Source organism: Lepidochelys kempii, chromosome 2 (genome assembly GCF_965140265.1).
Source record: "Lepidochelys kempii isolate rLepKem1 chromosome 2, rLepKem1.hap2, whole genome shotgun sequence".
In the NCBI taxonomy this organism is placed as follows: domain Eukaryota; kingdom Metazoa; phylum Chordata; order Testudines; family Cheloniidae; genus Lepidochelys; species Lepidochelys kempii.
The window spans coordinates 9,043,910-9,068,738 of NC_133257.1; the positions used below are offsets into that span (position 1 = coordinate 9,043,910).

Below are 24,829 nucleotides of genomic sequence, written 5' to 3' on the forward strand. Positions count from 1 at the left end.
AGTCAGCAAAAAAACAGGCATAGATCTTCTAACTGCCTAGGCTGTGTCTTTAATCATAAATAATTGCAGATGAGGTCAGGCATGAGAGTAACATGCCAGAGTTCTAACAGGTCTCTTTGCCAGGTAATCTATTAAATTCTCTGTCTCGGTAGTGTGCTTGAGACAATAAGAGCCATAGGACGTCCTCTCTCTCCAGAACAAACGGTAGCTCTCACTGAGTTATGTACGCACATTGGGTGCAGAGAGAGTGTGTGTGTGTGTTTTCTCTAAGCTGTGTGGCCGCCCAACATCTATCAAGTGCTGTGCACTTCAGGTGCCTCTCCCCACCACTGCCGCGCTGCTCCTGCCCTCTGCCTTGGAGCCCCTGGCCAGCTGCTCCCGGGAGCCTCCCGCTTGCTGTGCAGAGTGGGGAGGGGGGGGTGCTGATATCAGGGTGTCCCCCTCCCCCCTGTACTCCATCTCCACGGTGCAGGGATCATGACAGGGCTCAGGGCAGAGAGGAGCTTACTGGCGGCTGCCGCTGTGTCTGAACAAGCAGGCTTCAGACTGGCGAGAGCCGATCTACTTAAAGGGGCAGCACGTCTCTCTCTCTTACGCACGCGTGCACACATATGCACTCTGTGTCTCTGTCTTTCACACTCACCTCCCAACACATACTTGTGGTGGTGGTGTTGTTACTTCTTGGTACTTCCTGCCATGCACATATATTCTCTGTAATTTTATTCTTTCAGAGTGCTGTTACTTGAGTTGTTTGACTGGTCTATGCATTTCATAATTTTTATTTCTCCTACCCTTAAATTTAATTCTTGGAGTGGTGAATTCTAAAATTCCTAACCTGTCCTGGCTGGAGTAATCATTCCTATGGTAACTTTTAAAAAATATATATGATATCTAGGGTTTTTGTTTCTACTGGTGGTGCATATCCCGCACATACCTTGATATGGTGCACATAACAAAATTCATTCCACACGTGGATGGAAAAAGTTAGAGGGAATGTTGTTCCCCACCTGTGACACTGACATTCAAGAGCCGTATTAGCAGCTAGCGTGAAGGCTGCTCGCCTGGCTTACTTAAAACAAAGCAGATGGCAAGGAGCCCTTATTGATAGCACACAGATGTGACTGGAGAGATGACAGGTCCTGGCGTGTCCTACTCCATCTTCATCCACGGTGACTGGAGCGTCTCATGCCAGGACTCCTGATCCTCACAGGTTGCACTTGCATGTCTGAGGCGATCGCGGCTGCATGAGAACTCTGTGGGTGACCCGTTGGCAGGCCTGTGGAGACCAGGACAGGGGTAGTGTGTGTCTCAGGACTACCGTGTGTTGTCCGGAGGCAATAAGCAGTGAGCTGTATGACTCGGAGCTTGGAAGCTGCCACTCAGTCCACTTCTAAACCAGAATTGAGGGCTGGCCAATGAGGGCAAAAGAGGGATTTGGAAGTAAAACCAGGAGGAGCTGGGGGAGACTGAGAAAAGGGGTATGTTTGGGTGTCATTTATCTCTAGCTAGCTAGCTTGTTTGCCCAAATCGTGAATTAGAAAAGGCAGATCTGTACCCTGGGCTTCCTTGGGTCCCGTTGGTATAACAGACAAAGTTCACAACAGCAGCAGCATTTTTAATTGTGCGTTTTACACATTAAGCTATGTAACATAGGCCAGCTGAATGCAGGTGCCCCTGCTCTGCTTGGGGAGCATTCCTACAATGGAGCTGGGAGCAGAACCAGCTGGTTAGGATGTCACCATCAGCGGCCCATAAAAAGGCAGAATAAATAGCAAGGGGGCTGGAGTGGGAGGTCCCAAACCCTTTTGGTTTCAGTTCCCCCACCAGGCTTAAAGCTTCCCGCAGCTTTCCCTTTTAAACACTGGAGCAGTTATCACAGAGCGGACAGCTCTCCCAGCCTGCCTGGCTTAGGGAAAGAGGCAGCTGCCCACTTTCATTGGGACTGGCAGTGATCTTTTCCCCCATCCAACTGTGTTAAGTGAGGATGTTGTACAGCATTCGGTCCCTGTTCCCCACCGTATACGCTCCAGCTCAGTCCATTTCTGCTTCATTTTTGGCGAGAGAGCCTGCCTAGTACTGGTCTGCACCACAGAGAGTTTCCACTGGGTGTGGAAGGCAGAGCTGACCTATACAATGCAGAGGACAACCTTGAATGTAACTTGCCTCATATATATTTTAGGGTGCATAAACTGCATGCTTCTGAGTTATAGGCACACAATGACCCTGGGGAACCCATGTCCGGGTTCTGCTACTGCAGTGCTCTCCCAGTGCCTGCGGCTGGGGGTGCTCAAGGGATGGGGCGTGTTGAGTGCACACGCATATACCACAGTGCACACAGCCCTTGTGCGCACACACGGTTAAGTGAACCTCTTCTCTTTTGAGCACCTCCATATGCAGTCACTGTTTGGAGCAGTATGCAAATGTTAACGTCCCTGGACATGGGTGTCCGGTTGTGGCTTGGCTGAGGGTTTCATTGATACTGGCCATTCAAATGGAGATGGAATGCCCCATCTTTGAATCTGTAGAGCCTGAGGGCGTCCCATGGTCTTAGCAGTCTCAGAAAACTGATGAAAATGATGCGACTGCAGTAAGCACAAATGGGCTTGATCTGCAGGGTGCTTTGGTTCTGGGTCAGATTCGGATGCGGTGATCACCAGGCCCTGCAATCAGGGTATTGCGCCGGTCAGACCCGGGCCCTGCGCTGCACAATGCAAACCTGTTAGTGTGCTGAGATCACTGGGTGCGTCTCTGAAGGAGCAGAAATCTTTGTTCTGCAAGCTCGCCCGCATGTGACGCTCTGCACGACATGCAAGCAGGAGTTTAAGAGGCTTTTGATTCTCTTTTGGAGGAGAGACGTGGCCGGGAACGTTGGGAACCTTTCCCCAGCGAGATAGAGGGTGCCAGTACATCCCAGGCCTTTCGGGGCCCCCTGTGAGCTCCGTACATACCGTTCTAATCACATCATGCTCATTCCCAGGGAGTCAGGGACGTTCGGAGTTATACATGTGCTGTACAGATCAAAGACATGTACAGAATTTCTGCAAGAGGTAAGTGCTTTTCAGTCCACTATTCCCAATTTTCTAAAGCCTAATGAGTATGATTGACACTTACTAGTTCTAACCCCAGATCACTCTAGGCTTAACAGCCTTACGTTATGCACCGTGGTCAGTATCCATCCCTGAACTTCAGCTTCCTCGGCATGGTGAGGAGGCAAAGTGCTTTCAAAGCGCACAGCAACCCTCCACAAAAGATGGGATGACTCAGGCAGCAGGATTCCCTAATGCACAGAGCACCGATTCTCCAGCTATGGCCAGTGGGTAGTTGAAATTGCATCATTGATTTAGACAAACCAAAAAAAAGCCTCAAGGGTTTTTTATCATCTTATATCAGTGATGACTTCAGTACAAGGCGTTAATGCCCACATACATTCTTTCTGCGCTGCACCATATGTCGTTTGCATTTGCAATGTTGCGTTGGCACAGAGTAATGTTTCTGTACTCTGCTCCTCGGGGTGGGTGCTCTTCATACATTACAGCCCATAGTGTGCCATAACGCCAGAAGTAGATATATTACATTGTCTTTGTATTACACTCGTGCCTAGAGGTGCCACCCAAGATCAAGGCCCCATTGTGCGAGATGCATCTCCTTCCCCAGAGAGCTGTCAGTCTCAGTAGACAAGGGCTGGAGGGGAAAGAGGTGAAGTGACTTGCCCAGGGTCATGCAGCAGGTCACTGGCAGAGCTTGAAATAGGCTCCAAATCTCCTGACTCCAGCCCATTTTACTGACCACTGGACTGCGTTGTCTCCCTAGACTGGTCACCAATCCCCCTCCATATAGACCAGTCCACCAGAATGAAGTTATTACACTATACATAGACCCTCTGAGGCATGTGTATTTCATATAGGTCAACACATCGTCTTCCCATAGGCTTTGACTTTATACTGGAGCTCTCTAGTGACAAATCTGGTTGGAACATATTGAAGAAACTTGTCCTGTTGTTGAAAACAGAACTTATCATGAAAAATTGTTGGCGTGTGTGTGGGTTCCCCCAGTCTCCAAAAAAACAAAACAATTTAATAAAAGTTTATTTGGAAACTTTTGGTAAAGGGGGAAAAACCCCATCAGATTGAAAGAATACAAAGACTAAAGGGAAAAATAAGCAGTGGTATGAAAGCAAAATAGAATGAACAAATGAAAAGAGAAATGTCAAGCTGAGGATAGTGTGTAAAATAGTTTAGGAGCAGTGAAACTAGGGTTGGTAAAAGAGTGAAGGGAATAAATACCTCAGAAAGAGGGGAGAAAATGACAGAGGGGATGTGGCAAATAGCAGAGTGAACAAAGCTGGGCTAAACTCCATCAGTGCACATGCTTTTGAGTTGAACATGTGCGCAGCTGCATTGAGTTCAAAGTTAGATGCCCGGTTGCAAGTCTTTTCAGGGTCAGGGCTTATGTGAGTCAAGCTCGCTGCAGAACAGACTTCCGCCAATGTTTGGTCTGCAGTCAAAGCTGTTACGAAGTCTGTCTGAACATTTGTGGGCAAGTTTTTGTTTGGAAGCACCGCCTGGGGTTTTAACTGTTGGAGGCCCATTAAATTAAAAGAGATGCTCCTTTTAAGAGTCAAAATGCTTTAAGAAAATCTGCCACACATTGTTTTATTTGAATACACAGTGCTGTGTTCCTAAAATGCCCCAGCCTGTTGTGCTTTTGGCCTGATGGATTCAGCGCCACTCTGCTTTGAAATAGGCTTGGCGAAATAGCATTCTGGAGTTTCCCCATGTATTGTGTGGGAATAATTTACAAACAGAACACCCAGCAGCCTTGCAGACATATTCAGGACTCTGAGGGCTTGTCTATAGCCAGGGTTTCATCAGTTCACCTAAAGGTATGATCCCTTTTAAACCTATTTAACTTAAATCAATGCAAAAGATTGTGTGGACACTCTGAGATAAGCTAGGTTTATTTCAGTTTAGCTTGTCAGTTAGAAACAGATTTCAACGAGACCAAAAGAAGCTGCTCTGAACCAAAAAAGCATCCACACGGGTTTGCACTCGTACAACTAAACCAATGCAAACTCGCGTTTAGACAACTGCTGAATCAAATTGGATTCTCTTTTCCTTGCATATCAAGGAGTCAAGGTTCTACAGGCCAACTCGGGGTCTCAGTCTCGTCTCTGCACCCCCACTGTCCTTCTCTTTCGCCCTTGTTGAAACCTGCGCATCTTCCTTTTCAAAGGTGGCTGCTTGTTTTGGGTGCGTGATTTGAGATGCTTCATTGGGCCTGATTGCCAGAGGGTTGGCACTTTCTGAGCCCTTTAAGTTGCCTGAAGTTGGGCGCCCCAAAATCACGAGTCATTTCTGCAATTCTCAGCCACCCCGTCTCTTTGGAGAGTCGGACTGCACTGTAAATCTCTTGGGAAGTGTGCTTCTAAACCTTCCTGCTGATGGTGGGGTTTAGAGGCGCCTAAAGCTTTAATTCAGTTACACTTGGGTGTGCAGTGAAAACAGTCTGCCCCAGTGGGGGAGGGAGAGTTGTAAATGATGTGGTGAGCAGTTTACATACACACACATGCGCCCGCGAATGACCTAGCACAGCCCACTTTGCTAGGGGCGTCAACCCTGCTCATGTGAGTCAGACCAATCAGAGCCTTTATCCTATCCAAATGAATATAGGAGGACCTGCCATGCCCTGAAATTGAGGCAGAATGAGGAGCGGAAAGCTGGAAATGACACAGGAGTTGTGTATTTTACATACATTGTTGCCTGCAGCCTCAGATCCATGGTCCAGTGTGTGGGATGCACATAGCAGTGGGGGGAGGGGTATTTTGGGTCAGTGTGAAGGAGCTGACGGGCTTTAACGGAGAGGCATACATACCAGTGTCTAGCTCTTGTGTTCCGCCACCACCCACGCAACAGATCAGAAGGGCTCGTGCCATGGAGGGGGGGCCGTCTGAAGCATCTGGGATTAGCCCCCTAATCGTCCTTGAGATGAAATAGTCATCACTGAGCATGGTCGGTAATTCTGTACTGCGGGCGCCTGGCTCACAGGTGGATAGCGTTTCTCTCTCCGTCTGTCTGCAATGGGGTAACCTTTCAACTTGTCAATTCCAAAATGTCAGGGAAGGTTGTAGGCACCAGTGGGCAGAACCCTATTGATCTGGGTGAAAGCAGAAGAACTGAAAGGAGCCCCGATGTGGGGAGAATTGGGAGAGGCACTCGGAGTCCTGGTATGGGAAGTGGGGGTTGGAGGGAGGCCCTGAAATAGAGGGGGACAGGAGGGAGGCGCACAGGGAGCTGGTGGGGGAGGATGGAGGGAGGCAAGGAGCCCCGTGCACAGTGATCTTTGCCGATAGCAGCAACAAGGTGTGAGCTGTAGCTCACGAAAGCTCATGCTCAGATAAATTGGTTAGTCTCTAAGGTGCCACGAGTCCTCCTATTCTTTTTGCAAATACAGACTAACACGGCTGCTACTCTGAAACCAGCAACAAGGTGTGAGATTCCCTAGTGTAAAGACAGACGGGAGGAGCCTGGGTTGAGACTGCTATGCAGATGGGGATAGTTAGAGGGGTGTGGATGAGGTGGAGGGATGGGGGCAGCACATTGCAGTTTGATCTGTTAATGCTTAGAAGGCACTGAGTCGCGTCAATCATCAGACCCTTCCCCCCACCCCCAAGGAGGGAGGCCTTTCACCAGAAGAGCCCACTCTTAAAGCTCCACAACTCCCTTCCCCAAAGAACAGCCCTGTGGCCTCCAATCCCTCCTCCCCCTGCACTGCTCATTCTGTGCAGTTGGACCCTGCCCGGGCCAGCTAGACCCTATCAGCTCATGTCAGGATTCTTGCCGGGGGCCCCAACAGGGGTGAGGTGGGAAAAGTGGGTCTCACGTTTCAGCAGCCGGGAGCTCCCCCTACTTCCTGGCGCAGAAGCGCCCTGTCCGCGGTGCCCACTCAGAGTGGGAATTTGCCCGTTCCAATGCCACGCACATCTAATAAGTAGCTGTTTGTCTAAGCACTCTCCCCAGAACCCGTTGGATACAGATCCTGGGCTATTGCATGGTAAACTTACATTGCTGCCCGACACGCTGCTCCGCCGGTCTCGGCTCCCTGCTTAATGGCGCGTGTCCTGAGTGGCTAAAGCTGGGGAAATAATTGTAATGCTAATTCTCACCTCTGTAGCTTGCTAATGATTATGCATTAAACCCAGTAATGAAAGGGAAAACCTGGGCCATACTTTGCCTTATTGCTGATATTGGCTATAGAGGCCTCAGCCAGGCCTGGGCAGTGCCCAAAGAGCTTTGTGGTCCAGGGCTCTGACCCTGTGCTGCTGTGGCCATGCAGAGCACCGCCGACTCTAACAGTCCACCCATGCAACGTCAGTTGTGTGACTGGAGCCTGCAAGATAACAGGCGGCTGAGGCAAACGAGCAGTGGGGTGGGGACAGGTGAGGCAGGATGGGAGGATGTTGTAGCCTAGACCGCTTGTAGCCAATCAGAAGCAGTTATCCCAGCTCACAGCCCCTGCCTACTCGTTTCTCTGTGGGTGATACAAACGCTTGGGAGGGTAACCTGTGTGTCTAGCCCTTATGGGGGTTGAGGTCAGCGTGGGGAAGGCAGCAGGTTAGCTTGAGTGTAACACAAGGGTTACTTCACATGCAGCCTGGCAGGGACGCAGCACACCTACCTCCCCGACACACCATGGCCACCCTCGTATGGGTCAGGGTCATCCCTGGCACGTGTCTGCCCTGCCACCCTCGCCAGCTCTTCACCTGACTCTCTGTCACCCTGAACTGAGCGGTGTGAAAAGCCCTTGGTCTTGGCTCTCGCCAGATCCTGCCTGTTGCAGGCATGCGCCCAGGGCCAGAGCCTCTTTCTGGATTCCTAGAGGCTAAAGCCGGAAAGCGAGCCTTCTGCTGACCGAGTCTGACCTCTGGCATAAGAAAGGCCGGAGCGCTCCACCCAGTGTATCCGGCGCCACGCCCGCAACTCGTGATTGAGCCAGAGCAGATCTGTTAGGCCGTGTCTACACTAGAGCACTTACAGCGGGACCGCTTTACTGACGCAGCTGCACCCCTGTAAGATCGCTCGAGTCGCTGCTCTGTGCCGAAGGGAGAGAGCTTCCCTGCTGACATAGCACTGTGCCTCTGTCAGTGTAACTTATGGCACACGGGTGTTTGTTTCACACCCCGGAGCGACCTAAGTTATACCTACAAAAGTGGGAGTGTAGACATGGCCGTAGAAAGACTTCAAGAGACTGAGATCACGTCCCTAGGTAAGCTGTCCCTATGGTCGATGGTCTCACTGTTAGCAGTGTACACCTTATGTCTAGTCTGATGTCTTACTGGGCAACGTAGACAGCCCAGTCCATGTCTCGCGAATGAGATTTCCAAAAGGGAGTCGTGATTTTGGCTGGCCCCAATGTTTGTTGCCAAACTGTAGGCATTTTAGAGGGCCCTGTCTTCCAGGGAGGGTTGAGCTCCCTCGGCCCTTAAAAATTAATCCTCTTTCAGGTGTGTCAAGCTGGGTGTCTGAAATCAGTAGCCATTGGCCCCTGGCTGTAACCTGATCTCCCAAAGTCCACAGACTATTGACATGTCAGTAAATGACTTGTTAGCTACACTCAGTGGCTGCTTGGGGCGTGGTGGGACGGGAAGGCTGTGGGTTCGTTGCTTCCTCTGCTTCGTGGCATGTGTGTTGTCTGCTGGGCTTCTTTATTTCAGCGTCCGAGCCGTTGCAAAGCAGATTGAATCTGCCAACTCCTTTGTTTAGCCAGGAACAGGCAGTGGGGGGTAGGGACAGGGAGTGCTTGTTTCAAGTTAAACGAGGCAATATTGCGGTTTCACTATCTGTATCCATCTCCCTTGTGGTTAGAAGCCTCTTAGCTTTACTGTCCTTTTTACCTTACACGCCCTTTTCCCAAAGAGGGCAGGGCTGGCCTTTCACTGGTGGCTTAATTGCGCTTTGATGGGTGTCAGTCTCCGGGACACAGGCCAGCTCATAGGCTCTCTTTCGGTGGTCGGGTTGGCGGGGGCCTTTCGGAAGTTGTAACTTTTTGGCTCAGGAAGGAAGTCTGTTTTCCTCCGAGTTCCCACTCCCTGTGGCTGTAGCTGGCAGCGTCTGATCCAGCAGTTACTGTTCCCACCCACACTCAGCTCAAACATGTGAACTGCAACATCTGCCAAACCCCGCATGTGTTTTGAATTTATGGAGGCAGGAGCTTGGCCGCTGTCACTAGCTAAAGCAATAAGACATGGAGATGGAGCCATACCCTAGAAATGAACCTTTGAAAGCCACGTCTGTTACCTTCTTCGGTCAGTGCTGTAAAGTTACCCCTGCAGGAAAGGCTCCCTTATGGTTTAACTTGCTAAGAAACTCGGGTTGCCCCTTGTTAGCTGTGTGTGGCTTTTACTGCTAAACATTTACAGCAGCTCACCCAAGGATTTCAGAGCATGTAAATACGAGCCTCGCAGCCCCACCCCTGCGAGGCTAGAAATAATCATAACTAGCTCTGACCCAGTCCTTCTCTTGAGTAGATCTCCATGTGCTTTACAAAGGAGCTCAGTATCATTATCCCCGTTTTACAGAGGGGGAAACTGAGTCACAGAGGTGCCTCTCCCAAGGTCACCCAGCAGGTCAGGGGCAAAGCTAGGAATAGAACCCAGTTCGTCTGAGTCCCAGTCCAGTTCTCTGTCCACGAGGTCACACTGTCTGGTAGTAATCCATAGCAATGTGTCTCGTACAGCTGAGCAAACCGAGTCACAGAGAGAGGTAAAGCATCTCAGACAGGAACAGCCCAGTTCTCCTTCTGTTGTAGGGAGGATGCTGTGCTTTAGAAATACAGCCCTGGGGAAATGGGAGATTGGCGGAAGCTTCAAGTGCCTTCCTCTCCACTGTGTTGGTTTGTAAGATTCTGACTTTATGTATCTATTGCTAACTGCTCTCCCTCCCCTTCCCCCACCTGCCCTTCCATTAGGACTGGCCCTTTGATGACGGCGCTCCTCCCCCCAGCAAAATAGTGGAAGACTGGCTCAACTTGCTGAAAACCAAGTTCTGCGAAGACCCTGGCTGCTGTGTGGCAGTTCATTGTGTGGCTGGCCTGGGCCGGTAAGTGAGGGCTCGAAAGGAGCTAGGAGCTGCCCTTAGGAAGAACAGCTAGATTTAAATATCTTGTTAAAGGGAGATGTCTCCTGTTACAACGAACTGCTAAGTCCCTTGAAGCTTACTGAGCTGCAGAGAAGGTAAATTCTCCCTCTTTTTCCCAGCTCTTCCTTTGTGCAGTTGGCAGGGCTGTTCGTATCATCAGACCATGCTTGATGGGACTCATCTTGGCCTCTGTGTTGTCAGGGCCCCTTCTTGTTTGGGGAGGGTCTTCCATGCAGCCACACAGGATGGGGACAAAAATCTTTTAACAAGAAAATGGGATTGTAAAAGTTCCGACGCTGGCAGGAGAAGCCAGGCCAGGTTAGAGAGACGAGATGGGGGAGGTCAAATCTTTTATTGGACCAACTTCTGTTGGGGAAAGAGACAAACCTTCGAACAACTCAAGCTTGAAAGTTTGTCTCTTTCCCCAACAGAAGTTGGTCCAGTAAAAGATCTGACCTCCCCCATCCTGTCTCACTAATATCCTGGGACCGACACAGCTACAACAACGCTGCACACAACAATGGAAGAGAGCTCAACTCCTTAGGGGTTTTTATAAACACCCTGGATTTCAGCTCGACAGCCTCGCTCTTTAAGGGGCGAGGTGTGATCTAGAGAGCGTCCTTGGGGAGCAGCTGGGCCTCACACTTGTCCTCAGTGCAAGTTACCTAAAGCAGCTGTGGCCAGGCCGAGCAGGGGGTGTGTGTGTGTTAATGAGCAGTCTCCAGTCCTCAGCTGAAGCAGATTAGGATAGAATCATAGAAGGATCCTGATTCAGCAAACCACTGAAGTACATCCCATTGAAGTCCATGGGATTTAAACTTGTGCTGAAGCACGGAGGGGCCAGATTGAATAGTGGGGAAGGGGGTGGGACTCTTCTGAGCTCTGCCTACGAGTCACCATGATGAGAGATCGCTCACCGCAGGTGTGCAAAATAGGAACTATGCTGGGCTCTTTGAGCTTGGCTTCCCCTCCGCGGGAGTTGACCGTGCCCATGGGCTCTGCCTGGCTTCTCAGTTTGGGTGGCTAAATAAATACAATGGTGGCAGCTCCCAGATGCCACCCACTTGGCTTTAATGGGAATTGGGCATTTGAATCCATGAGGTGGCTTTGAAGATCACAGCCCAACACCCCATGGTCTGGCTGGGTGGCGTGCATAACAGCTGTTCATTTTGCTCACTCCATTACTTATTAAATCCCTTTAAGGTACCTGGGGAAAGAAAGGCAGGCACTACATAAATCAGTGACCTGGCCAAAACTGGGCAAGCTAAAGAGAGTGATGACTTTATACCTCTTCCCTGTATTTAGAGATGTGATCTGTCATTCCCTTGCAGGGCTTCTCGATCCTGGTCCCTGTCTGGGAACGAATCTCTCTTTTGGTTTAAAACCCGCCCCAGAAACAAAGCAGGATTCCAAGTGCAGGTTGTCACACAGTCGTCTGCAACAGCTTTTAATATGCTCTTGGAATCCTGTATCATTCACATACTGGAGTGTCACAACGACCTAGGTTGTATTAAGGTCTGTCATGTAAACGTGGCTTGTAAAATCTCCCCCCGTTAAAACTAGAAGCCACTTTTCAGACACTTTGTATCTAGTCCACTTCGGTCTGGTTTGGTTTTTGTTTGTTTTATGGTTTGTTTGGTTTTTTTCCTTTAGTAATCTACTTGAAAATCATTTGCCAAATTCCTCTGAAATCAAAGCTGTGTTTTATAGGGAGAGCAGTAGACAGGTGTAAGCTCTGTCCTCTCTTTATTTTATCCTCCTTGCTTTAAAAGGAGCATCGTTTCTCTAGGCATGGATATGCTGCACCTCAGAGCTCCAACCTCGAGTTAATTTTTGTGGCCAAACGACAAAGCCTGAAACCCAGAATTTATGTGGTGGGAAATGGCAGTGAACACACCACTATAACTGTGCTGCTGGGGGTTGCTCTGGGAACCTATTGTAGGAGAAGCTGGATGCAAGTGTGTCTGTTTCTGTGTGATCTCTGCGTGCTGTATAACCCGTTGATTTTGTGTGTGCATTCATGGTGCTGTGGGTTTAGCGTGGGGGGGATTGTTGATGTGATGACAGTAGGTTTGGGAAGAGTCCATGAGTTTTTCGGTGCTTTTTGTTCAAGGCTCTTATCACTGTTGGCATTTCTTTAATTAAAGTAGGAAGTGACTCCTCTTGTAATTACTTTCCAGAGCTCCTGTTCTCGTAGCCCTGGCTCTGATTGAGAGCGGGATGAAGTATGAAGATGCCATTCAGTTCATCAGACAGTAAGTGGCCTGGAATAAACCCCTCCACTGTGTGCCAAGCAGCAAATTGACAGTGTAAAATATCCAGAGTGACATGGCGTGCCCCAGGGAATAAATCACTGGTGCTCACGAGAGGGGCAAGTCCTGTTTCAGAGCCGCACCAGGGGGCCGGGAGAGCATGAACTTGTGAACTCCTCTGAGCGGCTAGGTGGAAGCAGGGTGAAATAACCTTCAGAAACTTGCTTTATCCTCCCCTGAACTGGCAGGAGATGGAGAAAATGAGTCTCACGCGCCTGGTGGCTGCATAGAGAGGGAACGAAGCCTGTCATCCTCCTAGCTCTAAATTAGACACCACCTTCATATAAAAACAAACCTGGTGCTATATTTTTGTTTGCTTTCCCCCCGCGGCTGGCCTGTGCTCCATGGGTCGAGCTGTCTGTCGGGAGTCTGTGTGTGTAAATCGGTAGCCAGAGCTGAGCAGATCCAGCCCACTTTTTTTGCTGCTCATCATCAGTTGCTGTTTCCCCCGCTATGTTGGTGGTTGTGGGCCAGAGGGATCAGGGAATAATTAGTCGGCTAAACTCCTAGTGACCTATTAATGCAGACTTCATTCTGGAGTCCTGAGCAGTTCATTAGCAGAGCTCGGATCCCCCAGGCGAAGGGCTGCGCCTTCAGTTCTGCTGCATTGACAGCTACTCGGTAAATGTAACAAAGATTGCAGAGGTCCTGGGCAGCAAAATAACTAAATGCTAAAGGGAAGGAAGGAAGGAGACGAATGGATAAGTTGATTTCTAGACCAACAATCATCTTAATCAGAAGGCAGGCGCGGAAAGCAGCGAGGGTCATGCACTGTGTGTGTGTGTGTGTGTGTGTGTGTGTAAGAAGTTGACCAAACTCGCACGTGCTGTGACTGGTTGGTTTTTTTTTCATGACAGACGTTTCTATTTAGCCGGTCTGCAGGGCAGGGCAGTGGGGAGGGCTGTATGGCTCTCTGGCGTTCTTCGCTCCTGGGAACTCCACTCTTGACCGTTCTGTTGGTCATAAGTCAGCCTAGGCTATAATAGACCTTTCTCGTAGCTGATACTTGCTGTTAGCCACTGTTTCTATATTCGTCTACGATCCCACTCTAGTCTTCATAATATATTCTGGTCCATGCCCTGCAGCTCCCATTTAGGACTGCAAAAATGGGGATTATTCTCTTTCCCCTTTCTCTGATGCCAGCTATGACTGCAGGAGGGAGAGAGGTTTTCCATGAACACCAAGTATGTCAGTCTCTATCTATGGTCTGATCCCCAGTTCCTGCCCCAGATGATGAGTCCCACTCAGCTATTTCTGCTCAGGCTCCTCCTTCAGGCGCACTCCATTTTCATTGGAAAGGTTTCGTTGTGTATGTAGAACAGAGCAATTCAAAATGGAGGGGTAAATCGGGGACTAGCAATAGAAGAGCCAATTAGCAGAGCCAGCCCTGAGTTCTCCATAGTCTGTTATCGGTATTAGCCCAGTTTTAAATGCCCCAGAGCCAAGAGGTTCCCACCATTTCCTTGGGAGAGGCTAATCCACAGCCTGTTAGATCTCCCCGCTAGGGTACTGTTCAGCCTAAATTTCCCTCTGCTTAACTTCAGCCTGTGGGAGTTCGCTCCATCCCATATTTCTTGACTCCCCAGGTAACAGGGTTAGTGTAGCTGCAGACACGCAGGCCTCCTGCAGTCAAAGTTGGATTTGCTGCACAGCTGAGTGCAAGAGGGAGGACAGGGGAGAAATGCAGCTTTTAGGAACTTGCCCTCTGGCTTCACTAATTGAGCAGCAACCTCTCTGGCTTCGAACGCCCAGCCTGGGAGGTGCGTGATGTGTCCCCCCAGAGCCTCTACAGCCACTTGCTGGCCATTGGGCCTGTTAGTCTTCCAGGGTTCTGCCTGGACACTGAGAGATGAGCGGGAGGCAGAGAGTGCCGGGGTGCAGGGCTGGTTCTCGGACGCTCCCCAGTCTTGGAGCACTAATGGCTTTCTCTTTGTGTTCCAGGAAGCGCAGAGGAGCCATCAACAGCAAGCAGCTAATGTACTTGGAAAAATACCGGCCAAAGCAGAGACTCCGATTCAAGGACCCTCACAACCACAAGAACAAATGCTGCATCATGTAACCTCAGCAACCTCTTGCCAAAACACACGCACAGACACACACATGCGGGCACGCAGGGTCGGACGGTGGAGTTGCGGGGAGCTTGGACAAAGTGGCACTGACCTTTCTTTGTAAATGGGGTGCTCTCTCTTTAAAGAATCGCTGCACCCCTGGCCAGCTAAGGTCGAGGAGGGAAGATGGTTAGGCATCTCGCTCCTGGTTTTAATGAACAGAGAATTAGCCCATCATTCCTCCCACCCCAAAAAATCTCCCTTCCCCCTCCTCACCCCTTCCCCACCTGCAGGCGGAGCTTGAGTTGATCTGAATTCTTTGCACTGAGAGTGAAAACCATCTGAACCCACCTGCAGGAAGAGATCTGTCTATGCCGTGCTGCCCTGGGGATGGGTTGCGGGAGGAAAAGCTGCAGAGAATTTGCCTGCTGCCTGGCGTGTGAACAGCCGCAGTCTGGCGATGTGTCAAATACGCTCTGTCGGGCCAGCCCCTTCCACTGGGTTTGCTGGATCGGGGGTTAGGACATGCTCTGAGGTTGGGTTTCCTCTCTGGTGACAGACATTCTTCCCTCTCTCTTCTCTCTGTGCTGCTCTTCATTAGGGCAGCACTGTTACGTGTCCCAGTGGGGCACGTAGCATCCAGAGCAAGTGGATTGTTTTATTTCCCTAAAGGGCTTCAGTAGAGCTGGCTCCAGTCAGTCACCTGGGGCAGAGTGTTGTTGAGGGAGGAGACGGCACTGTACAAACGCCGCTCCCTGGCTGAATTCCAGCCCTGCGCTGAACATCCCCCGTGTGTCTCGTGGGACCTTAACTCCACAGCAGAGAACTCAGTTCATTCAGATCTCAAGGGCTCTCTTCCCCCGCCCAGCTACCTCCCTCCTTTGCCTGAAAAGAACCTGGCCCAAGAGTTCCTTTTCTCCTTCTGAAATCAAATGGTCTTCTTTTGGGGGAGTGGGTTGTACACGGGGGTGAGGGGGTTTGGGAATGGAAGGGGAGTGCGTTGCTGTGGCCAGTAAAGGGTCTTCTAGCTGGGAGGAGAGGGGCTTAGGTGTGGATGCTAGCCCGCTGTTGGACAGGTGCATCCCAGAGCATATTCACACCCTCCAAATACAGACTCTGGGACTGGGTTGGTGCCGGGGCTCACAGGGAGGGAGAAGGGGCAGCCGGACAATTTGATGTCACAGAGGCGAAGCGTGCGAGGGAGTTGGGAGTATGTGAAATTTCGGTCTCATTTTTGGATCGTAGGAGTTTCCCGTCTGGCTCAGCGTTAGTGTAACTAGCCAGGATCTGCTTGTTTCACCTTGAAACCCACCGTCTGGCTGGAAGACTGAGCAGCTTCCTACATCAAGTGAACCCCAGGAGAGCACAAGGGGGCAGGTGGTGATATTGCTCTTGAAATTTGTCATCTTTTCCCTTCTGTCTGGGTCTGATCTTCCCCTTGGCACAGCGTCTGCTGCAGCAGCTTCCCGTTCGGGTAGCCAGCCCTCCGCGGTGACGTCCACCTTTGGCCATGACCCATGGCTGGGGTTAGGTACCACTGCCTTCGGGGAAACAACATGCAAGGGGCTAAGAGATGTTGGGTTCTCTCCAGATTGCTGCAGCTGTAACCCCAGGCTCCCCCGGCAGCTTGGGGAAATGAGCTGAGATCCTCTCCCTTGACACACATGGCCTGCATAAGTGCATTACCCAAGAAAGGGGAGCACCTCGGTTAGAGAAGGAGGCCAGTCCAGCGAAGCGGTGACTCCAGAACTCTGCTTCGGCAGAGATGCCCAGATTTGTAGGGGGACCGGGGATTGGGCCTCCGCAGAAAGGTACTACTATTCTGTCTTACCCCTTCCTCCATTCTAAGGAATCCAGGGGAGAGCAAGTGGCCGGTCTTCTCCTGGACTGCAGGTGTCAGCTTCCCTAGAGCACTGCCCACGTGTGTCCTGTCACCTCTTACCTCTTTATTAAATGCACAAGCTTTACAAAATGGGAAGCTGTTTAATGTGCTGCTTGTGTGATGATGGGAACGGGTGCTGCCGTGGGCAGCGTTTGGCTCGGATGCCGTCGCTGAGGGCTAGCGGGCAGAGCACACAGCGAGTGCCCACAATCACAGCTCCGTCATACGCTTCCCCTGTGGCTTGTGCCCATCACGTCACGTGTGTGTGTGTCCGTGTCCCGAAAGAGGAGATGAGAGGGGCTGGGAGGATGGATGCAAAGCGCCAAGCAGCCATTGAGTGTTAGGGGAGTGCTACGTGGTGGTGTCCTCCAGGAAGCTGCCCCTGCTAATCTGCATGAAAGTCGCTGGGGTTCTAGGTTTGGAGAGGGGGTAGGAAAGGCCAATCTCTTGCATGCAGGTCCTGTGGCGGGGAAGGATTAAGAAATTCTTCCTCCAAATCCTGCATCCATTTCTAAGGGCTCTCTGCTACACCGTGAGCGGAGGGGAGCCTGTGCCTGAAGAAAGGGGAGATTCCATGTGGGCAGCCTGCTCTGATTGGAAGGGGCAGGTGAGATGGGCACATCCAAACAGGTGCCACTTGCTTCTGACCCAGTGCCCCTGGGCTTGGGGAGTGCAGTGCTCCCCCGTGGGCATGGGGAGGGAGAGCAGCTTGGAAACCCCTGGAGTCTTCCCTTCTCTATATGGCTCCCTTCTGTGTCGGGAAGAATAGGGCCCCGTGTTTCTTCACCGGTGGTGAGGACTGGCATGGCCCGTGCCATTGCTTTACCCTGTGGCTGTGCATTTCTCCGAGCTCAGAACAAGGCTCCTTTAAAGGAGCCAGGCTCAGAAATCACTCACTGCCGGCTTGCTTTTCCCTAACCACCAGCCAATTGGGGAAGGGGGTCTCTAAAGGGATTTCAGTGACACTTCTCAGAGATGCAGCCCCAGGGAAGGGTTTTTCCCTCCTTCCCAGCCCCCTGGCTGTTCTAGGTTCTGCCATGAGCTGGCCAGCCCCACATTATCTCCCCTGCCCCCAATATCCAGGAACTAGCGATTGTTTAAAACTGGGGCGGGAAGCAGCCACCTTCCCTTGTGGCAGACGAATCTGCAATGCAAGGAGTGTTTGTGGGGGAGGGAGATGCAGGAACACCGCCCACGGGATCTCTGGGTCGCTACTGCACGTGCTTTCTTGTGGGGCTCTGGTGAACCTAGCGATAGGGAGTTCTCCACCCAGCCGCTGTCCTGAGTCGCTCTCTGAGCATGCCCAGGCGCTGCCGAGGACGCTTTGCATGGCCCGCGGATGCTCCCTGCTGTTTAAGGCCATGTGACATGGAAGATGGCCAATTTACACCCTCCCTGCTGTGCGGTGGAGAATGGAACGTGCTGGCCCGGTGTGAGCACGGCTTCAGCGGTGCTGTGCCAACTCAACCCCTCTGCGTGGGTCAGTCCAAGAGGAGAGGTCATGCCTCTTCCGCTGTCCCCTCTAACTTTGGGGGCAAGCTTGGGGGTAAGGGGGCAAATTGCCCTCCCTCCGCCCTGTACACTGCTGTATGCTTCCCAGTTTGTCAGTGCTATCGGCTTTGACCTCGCCTGGGTTCCAGCTCAGGATCTCTGTAAGCAGGCGCCTCCTTGTCGGGCATTCGAAGCGTGGATGGGCTCAGCAATTCATCTTCCCCAGCCCAGCCCACAACCTCTCCTGCTGCCCTGCAGCCAGCAGTAAAGATGGAACCCTCCAGTCTAGAAAGAGGCGCTGATGCCAGAAGTACTCCAAGCAAAACAGCCTGCAAGGTCACCCGTGCCCTGGGCGTGCTTCAAACTCCTCCTCGGAGTCGGCGCCTGGCTTGGCTTTGGAATCTGCCTTGACGTGCTCCGCGGCAGCACAACCCATTGACCCTGCACACACCCTCCCCCAAGTGAAATCCTTAACGCAGGCACGCTGGAGCATGGGTGTGTGTAAACACATGGCGACAATTACATCATAAACACCGCTGGGTGTGCTTATGGGGCGGCTGTCCAGTGGCAGAACTGATGTATTTAAACACCCATCACAACATGCTTTTCAAAATGTGTTTTCTTCTTGCAAGGGCAGGAATTAACGGATGAAAAATGGAACATATTTGCCTTCCACGAATCCTCCGGCCTTTCTTCTCTCATCAGCTCCATTTCCAAGCACTGCAGGGCACTGCAGCTCGTCTATCAAGGAACAGGGGCTGGAAGTCCCCGCCAAGGGAAAGAAGAATATAAACTTCCCCCCTCCTGAGCAGAACACAAAGAAATGATGAGAAAAGATCCACAGTGCAAAACCTTCCTTCCGGGGAAGCCAACCCAAGTTGTTCATGCTTATTGCATCCCGAATTGGAAATGTAGCCCATGCGTGCGGGCCCACTCACCTGCCATGCTGGCCAAGCACAAAGCCAGCATGAATGAATGGAAAGGACTCGGCCCCTCTGCGTAGTTTGTGATTGTAACTCATCATTGTAGAATCTTCCATGACTGTCCCGTGGGGATCATAAATGGGGATTACATATGCTGATTTCATCTGCGCCTTGTCAGTAATAGAAACGTAGGACAGAACCTATACACGTGGATGGGCCCAGATGATCAACAATGATCTTGAGTGGCTCTGCTTTTGAGGTGCCCAACCTGAGCTGCCTTAGAGGGGCATTGACTTCCAAAAAGTGCTGACGATCAGGCACCATTGAAAGTCTCAAATTCTGGGCCCCTAAAACTGGACAGTCACCAGCCACTCCTGCAAATCTGTGCCCTGCAGCTTCCAGTCTGATCTCGTGAAGAAGGCTTTATAGATTCTTCTGGCATCTGCCAAGGAACCTGTGTAGGTTTAATGACTTCATGCTGCGTAACTTATTCGCAAACCGTCTCCGGTGCTGCCTCTCCTCTACCCCAAACGCCACCTCCTGAGTCACAGCCGGCACTTCACAGGATGCTCACGCTGAGGCCAGGCCCAAGGGGTTGGTTAGTAGCGTTATTCCCCCAGCTGGTACTGTGCGCTGCTGGGAGACACTGGTGACCTCGGGTCTGCACCACACTGAGCAATCAGCCGCTTTCACAGTGCCCCTGAGCAGGGCTGTGTTTCTGTGCCAGCAGCTCGTCTCTCATCTGCCTCTGGATCTTGGCAGGAATTTCCCACAAGGTCACTGCCGTTAGATGGAAGTGAGACGACACTGAGGTACTGTCTGTCTAGATAGTGTAGAGTAAGAGCACTCTCACCAGCCCTGTCTTTGATTTGCTACCAGGATCCTCCATGCTAGGGGATACACTTCTGCACACAAAGGAGCTCCTTAAATTCACATGGCGACATCCACGGTGGTTCTCCACTGTCAGAATCCAGGGCACAGAAATCCCCATCCTGGTTTAACCTGACATTAGTGGGTGCTCTACAAATCCGCGCAGGGTAGGAGAGAGTAGTGTGTTGCTGAGTATCAGAGAGGTTAGAGATGGGACAGACCTGCTGCAGCAGTAGCCCGGAGGGGATTAAGTTTGGTGTTTAACTGATGCAGATTGGATGCTCTGTTTCTCTCTGGTTTGCTCCTGGAGCGTTTATTTGCAGGCGTTCACAAAAGATGCTGTCGCCACAGGGTATTTGCACTGTGATTGTAGGTTCTCCTAACTTCTGCCCCATGTCCTAGGAGTACATACATCTCCACCCAACCCATCCCCTGCTCTCTGTGGGACACCCACCCAGCTCCCATGAACTCCCTTGGCATTTCTCCTCCAGTCCACTTCACTAGCACGTTTCACCTGGGCAAGAAGCCAGCACGATAGGGGACTGGGCAGGGGTGGGGGCGAGGCATGGAGGAGAAGGGTGTCAATCGTGAACTGCTGTTGCAGTCCGTGGCAGCAGGATTGTACCCTACATGTGGAGCCCTTGGCAGGTTGGGACAGGAACAGGGATCCTCGTGGGTGTATCATGAGTTACTTTAGAGGGCTGCAAAGTTAACCCCCGTCAGTGTTGCTTTCGTCCAGGGGTGGTGGGAGGGTGTTCTTGGGCCTCTTGGCCAAAATGCCTGGAGTGTCTCCATACACCCCCAGATCACAGCAGGCTGCAGCCATGTTGCTCCCCTAGTACAATCCATGTACCCTGCTGATAAATCCTCTTTTCCATCACATGACGGGCCTGCGAGAATACTGCACCCTGTAGCTTTCTCGCCCTCCCCTCCTGACCCTAATCCTCAGGGTAACGGCACTGCGGCCCAGGATGAGCAGGGATGTGCATCGGCACGAGCGCTTAGGGCATTCAGTGTGGGTCGGTGGCACGGCATAGTGAAGAGTGGCAATGGGTTTGGATCTGGTACGCTCCTCGGGGGGAGTGTGAGAGCTCCACCCGGTTCGGTTATGGGAGCCCCTTTGTGCCGCCCCCACCCCCATGAAGAGTTCAGAGATTGAAACAAGTGGCTCTTGTCTGTACTGGGGGGTGGGATCTGAACTCGGGGGGCGTTCTCTTTGGAGGGGGCTGGACGGGGACAAGTCACAGGATAAATCAGAATCAATTCCATTGGCATCATGGAACATGTAGAATTGATGTGACAGGAGACCGCTGTCTCCGCCTTGCTTTGAAGATTGGTATTGTGAACTCCCTCTGAAGGCCTCTGTGTGTTAAAATGGTGCCCAGTTTTCCAGGTCACTGCAAAACCATGCCCCCCTTAGCTGCTGTCATTGGTTTTTGATAGACACCTCTCTCCTGTGACGGAACTTGTTACCTCCTTTTGCTGAGTGGTGTTCTGTGTACGAGACCCCGATGGTTTTGGTCAGGGAGCGGGGAGGGTTCTCATGTCTCGGGCTCTCAGCTGGTCAAGAAGGGTCAGTCCAGCAGAAGTTCTCTGAGGAAATCTTTGTGCCTGCACAGTCATTACTTGCAAGTAAAAGCGATTGAGTGGAGCAGAGCTGGGGGTGGGAGGGAGGGTGGGGAATACCTGTACAGAAAAGGGATGGCGTCTTAAAGATGCAGTTTTAAAGCCTGGGGTTAGGATTGTCTAGATGGGACTAACAAAATCAAGCAGAAAAAGTGCTTAGATTTTCCTCAAAAAGAACAGGAGGACTTGTGGCACTTTAGAAATTAACCAATTTATTTGAGCATAAGCTTTCGTGAGCTACATGCATCCGATGAAGGGAGCTGTAGCTCACGAAAGCTTATGCTCAAATAAATTGGTTAGTCTCTAAGGTGCTAGAAGTCCTCCTTTTCTTTTTGCAGATACGGACTATCACGGCTGCTACTCTGAAACCAGATTTTCCTGTTTATCTCTAACATTTGCCACCATTTCTGGCTAGTAGCGACAGTTTTTGACGGCCAACCAGAGCAATATCTCCCCCACACACACACGGAACAGATGAGAGGATCTGCCGTTTCTCCTTCTCACCCCTGACATTGCTGCATCATTTCAGTGGCTTGATTCAAAGCAGGACTGTCTTTGCCTTGCCCCTCGCGCATGCGGCATTTCAGCAGTTGCACGGGTCTGGATAGAGGATGTTTGCTTTTGACTTCCTCCCACCAGCTCCTTGGCTGAGTCATTCCTCATGATGACCTGCAAAGAAGGGGGAAAAAACAGCTTTGTGCCTTTTTGTGCTTCGTGGTCCAAGATTTCCAAATGTGGGTGTAGAAAGGGAGGCTCCTAAACCCATTTTTAGGCAGCTAAAATGAAAGGTGCCTGGTTTTTTCAGAAGGGCTGAGCAGCCATCCTCTCGCTGTGTTCAGTGGGTGCTGAGCACTTTCCCTCTGGACGGAGGAGCCTGACTTGAGGTTCCAATTTCTGAACAGCTTGGCCGCGAAGTGTTTTCAAAGGCAATAGAAAAGGCCTGACATGTTGGGATTTTTCCTGCTGTGTCCACCCTTTCTTCCTGGAAGGTTCCCCAGACAATTGGAAAGCAAGCAGGTTTCAGATACTGGAGGCATCATAACCATGAAATGAGGCTTGCTGGACGGTGGAAGTGATTTATATTTGTGTTTGGTTTTGCTAACCCTTGTTTCTATCAAATACCCAACAAACTCTTGGAAGAAGAGAATTCGTAGTTAAAGGATTGTCCTTAATTGAAGTGGCCAGGGCATCAAGACCGTCCCCGAATCACTTCTCTGGATCATCCCAGCAAAACTAGGGCAAAACCTGATTGACATTCCTGATGTTTCAAATAAAAAACAAACAGGAGAGATAAATATTTCATGTCTCCTTTGTCTATCATAAGGAAGCAAAAAAAAAAGACATAAACTGAGCTGTAGGCACCATAGACCATATCCTTCTTCCCTTCCCTGTAAAATGAATTCTCTTAAATATTTAAATTCCTACCACTGACACTGTGCCAAACCCTAGCATGTATTTCAGACCCTCAGCATGATCGCTATAAACAGGCACACTGTAGCCAGCATCTGAAGAACCTTTGTGCTATTCATGAAGGAGAGGAATTGTCTCACTGAGCTTGAGTGGGGGTGGGAAATGTTAACCGGGGCGGGGGGGGCATTTCCTCTGTGTGTGTGTGTGTTACAATGTTTTGGCTTAAAATGATCATGTTTTCCCTTCTGTTCTCAATGCTTTGTGATAAAAAAAAAATAGAAAATACTGAAAGGTGACAGTGGTGAGGAGTGTGAAATACCCGCGTAAATGGCCACTTTTTCACCTGAGGTTTGTTTCTACCTATTTAAAGATTGTGTTATTGGTAAATTATGTTGTGGGTTTTGAGATAAAGCCACCACCTCCATGCTTGGGCTGAAGGAGCTTTCAGCAACAGGGTTATTACCCCGTTAGCCAATTTGGGAAGAGGCAGGGTCTTGTCTGTCGAAACAAAATGAGGGTTAAGTTGCTTTATTTTTCAAAACTGACACAAGGAAGCAAAAGAAAGATCCTTTTTTAAACTGCAGTTTACAAGTTCTTCTATCCCGTTTGCGTCTAACCACTTGGCTACATAGGCAGCTTCAGCTTTTGGTCGTCTTATGGATACTGTCTGGTGAGGCAAGAATTCGCCCGGTGTCTTTGCTCAGTGTGGGGCCATGGGACACTGGGCATCACATTTTCAAGCATATAACCAACATTCTTAGGGGGGTTTTTTTAGTCTTCTGCTTTACTTTAGATAATATTCTCCCGAAAGAACTCTTGATTTCCCAACTGTTTCTTTCTCGGCAACAAAGAACTGCATATAGTTTTCCTTTTAATCTCCATGGGCAATCTTAGTAGTATGTAGATTAAGCCCAACGACTTTTTTGGTCTGAGCCATAGCTAAATTATTATATCCAGTGCTTTTATACCAGACAGCATCACTTGGGTTATGCAGATGAGGTATAGGATCTTGACACTTTATAACCTTTTTTAAAAGAAAAGTCTGTTTACTTATGTCTTGTGTAAAATTGTATGCCTTTTAGTAATCACTTTTTTGAGTTTTATGAAATTCCTAAAGTGGATTAAGGGGGTTTTGCCTCCAGCAACAACAGCAAAATAAAAATAAAAGGGTTCACTGTTTTGTACATTTTGTTGTGGATTTTTCTTCAGTGTTCACCTTCGAGCTTTTGCAGATCAGGTGCTCTGTGTTCAAGCTTATGTTAGGCATGGCTTGTGTTAGGGGGGTGCTTAGGGGACGTCTACGCGGCAGCATGTCTCAGAACGCGGCTCGACAGACTCAGGCTCACAGGGCTCAGGCTACTGCATCAAAAATCGCCCTGTAGTCCTGGCTTGGGCTGGAGCTTTGGCTCTGAAGCCTACAGCAATGTTCCCTCTAATTTTTCCCATGCATCTGCAGAATGAATTTTTGTTATGTGCACCAATATGGAGGTGATATGTGACACATCGCCTCCATATTGGGGTGAAAAACAAAATTCATGTGGTGGGGGTGGGGCCGAGGGGTTTGGAGTGTGGGGCGGGCTCAGGGCTGGGGCAGGGAGTTGAGGTGTGGGGGGTGCAGACTCGGGTGGGGCTGGGGATGAGGGGCTCAGAGCTGGGGTGTGGGGGGGGTGAGGGCTCCGGCTGGGGGTGCGGGCTCTGGGGTGGGGCCAGGGATCTGGGGTTTGGGGTGCAGGCTGCCCCAGGGCTATGGCAGGGAGAGAGGACTCCTCCCAGCTCGCTCTCCCCGCAGCAGCACCTGGCCTGGTTGGGGGGAGAGCCGCCTCTCCCTATTGCAGCAGCTCCGGGGTTGGGGCAACAGGAGAGCTGCCTCTCTCCCAGCTGCGGCAGGTCCGGGACTGGGTTGGGGCCGCAGAAGGGGCGCCTCTCCTACGGCTGTGGCAGGTCTGGGGCTGTGGGAGAGGCATAGAATCATAGAATATCGGGGTTGGAAGGGACCTCAGGAGGTCATCAAAGCAGGACCAATCTCCAATTAAATCAAATTTAGTACCTGTGCGGCGCTTCATGGGCTGCTGTGCTTAGGGGAACATAGGTCTACATGGCTGTTTTTAGCACAGTAACCCAAGTCTGTTGACTT

The 24,829-nt window shown here is 50.8% G+C and overlaps 1 protein-coding gene across 10 annotated transcripts in view; it reads left to right on the forward strand.

Moving 5' to 3' along the window:
* The window catches only part of PTP4A3 (protein tyrosine phosphatase 4A3), a 169,284-nt gene extending 147,966 nt beyond the window's left edge, over positions 1–21,318 (forward strand). For all 10 annotated transcript variants that reach the window (XM_073329998.1, XM_073329999.1, XM_073330005.1 and 7 more), the window contains 3 exons: positions 9,964–10,094; positions 12,314–12,388; positions 14,387–21,318. In XM_073329998.1, the coding sequence (XP_073186099.1) occupies positions 9,964–10,094; positions 12,314–12,388; positions 14,387–14,504 (324 nt within the window). In that variant the 3' untranslated portion in view covers positions 14,505–21,318. The remainder of the gene's footprint in view (positions 1–9,963; positions 10,095–12,313; positions 12,389–14,386) is intronic.
* The last annotated feature ends 3,511 nt before the right edge of the window (positions 21,319–24,829 follow it).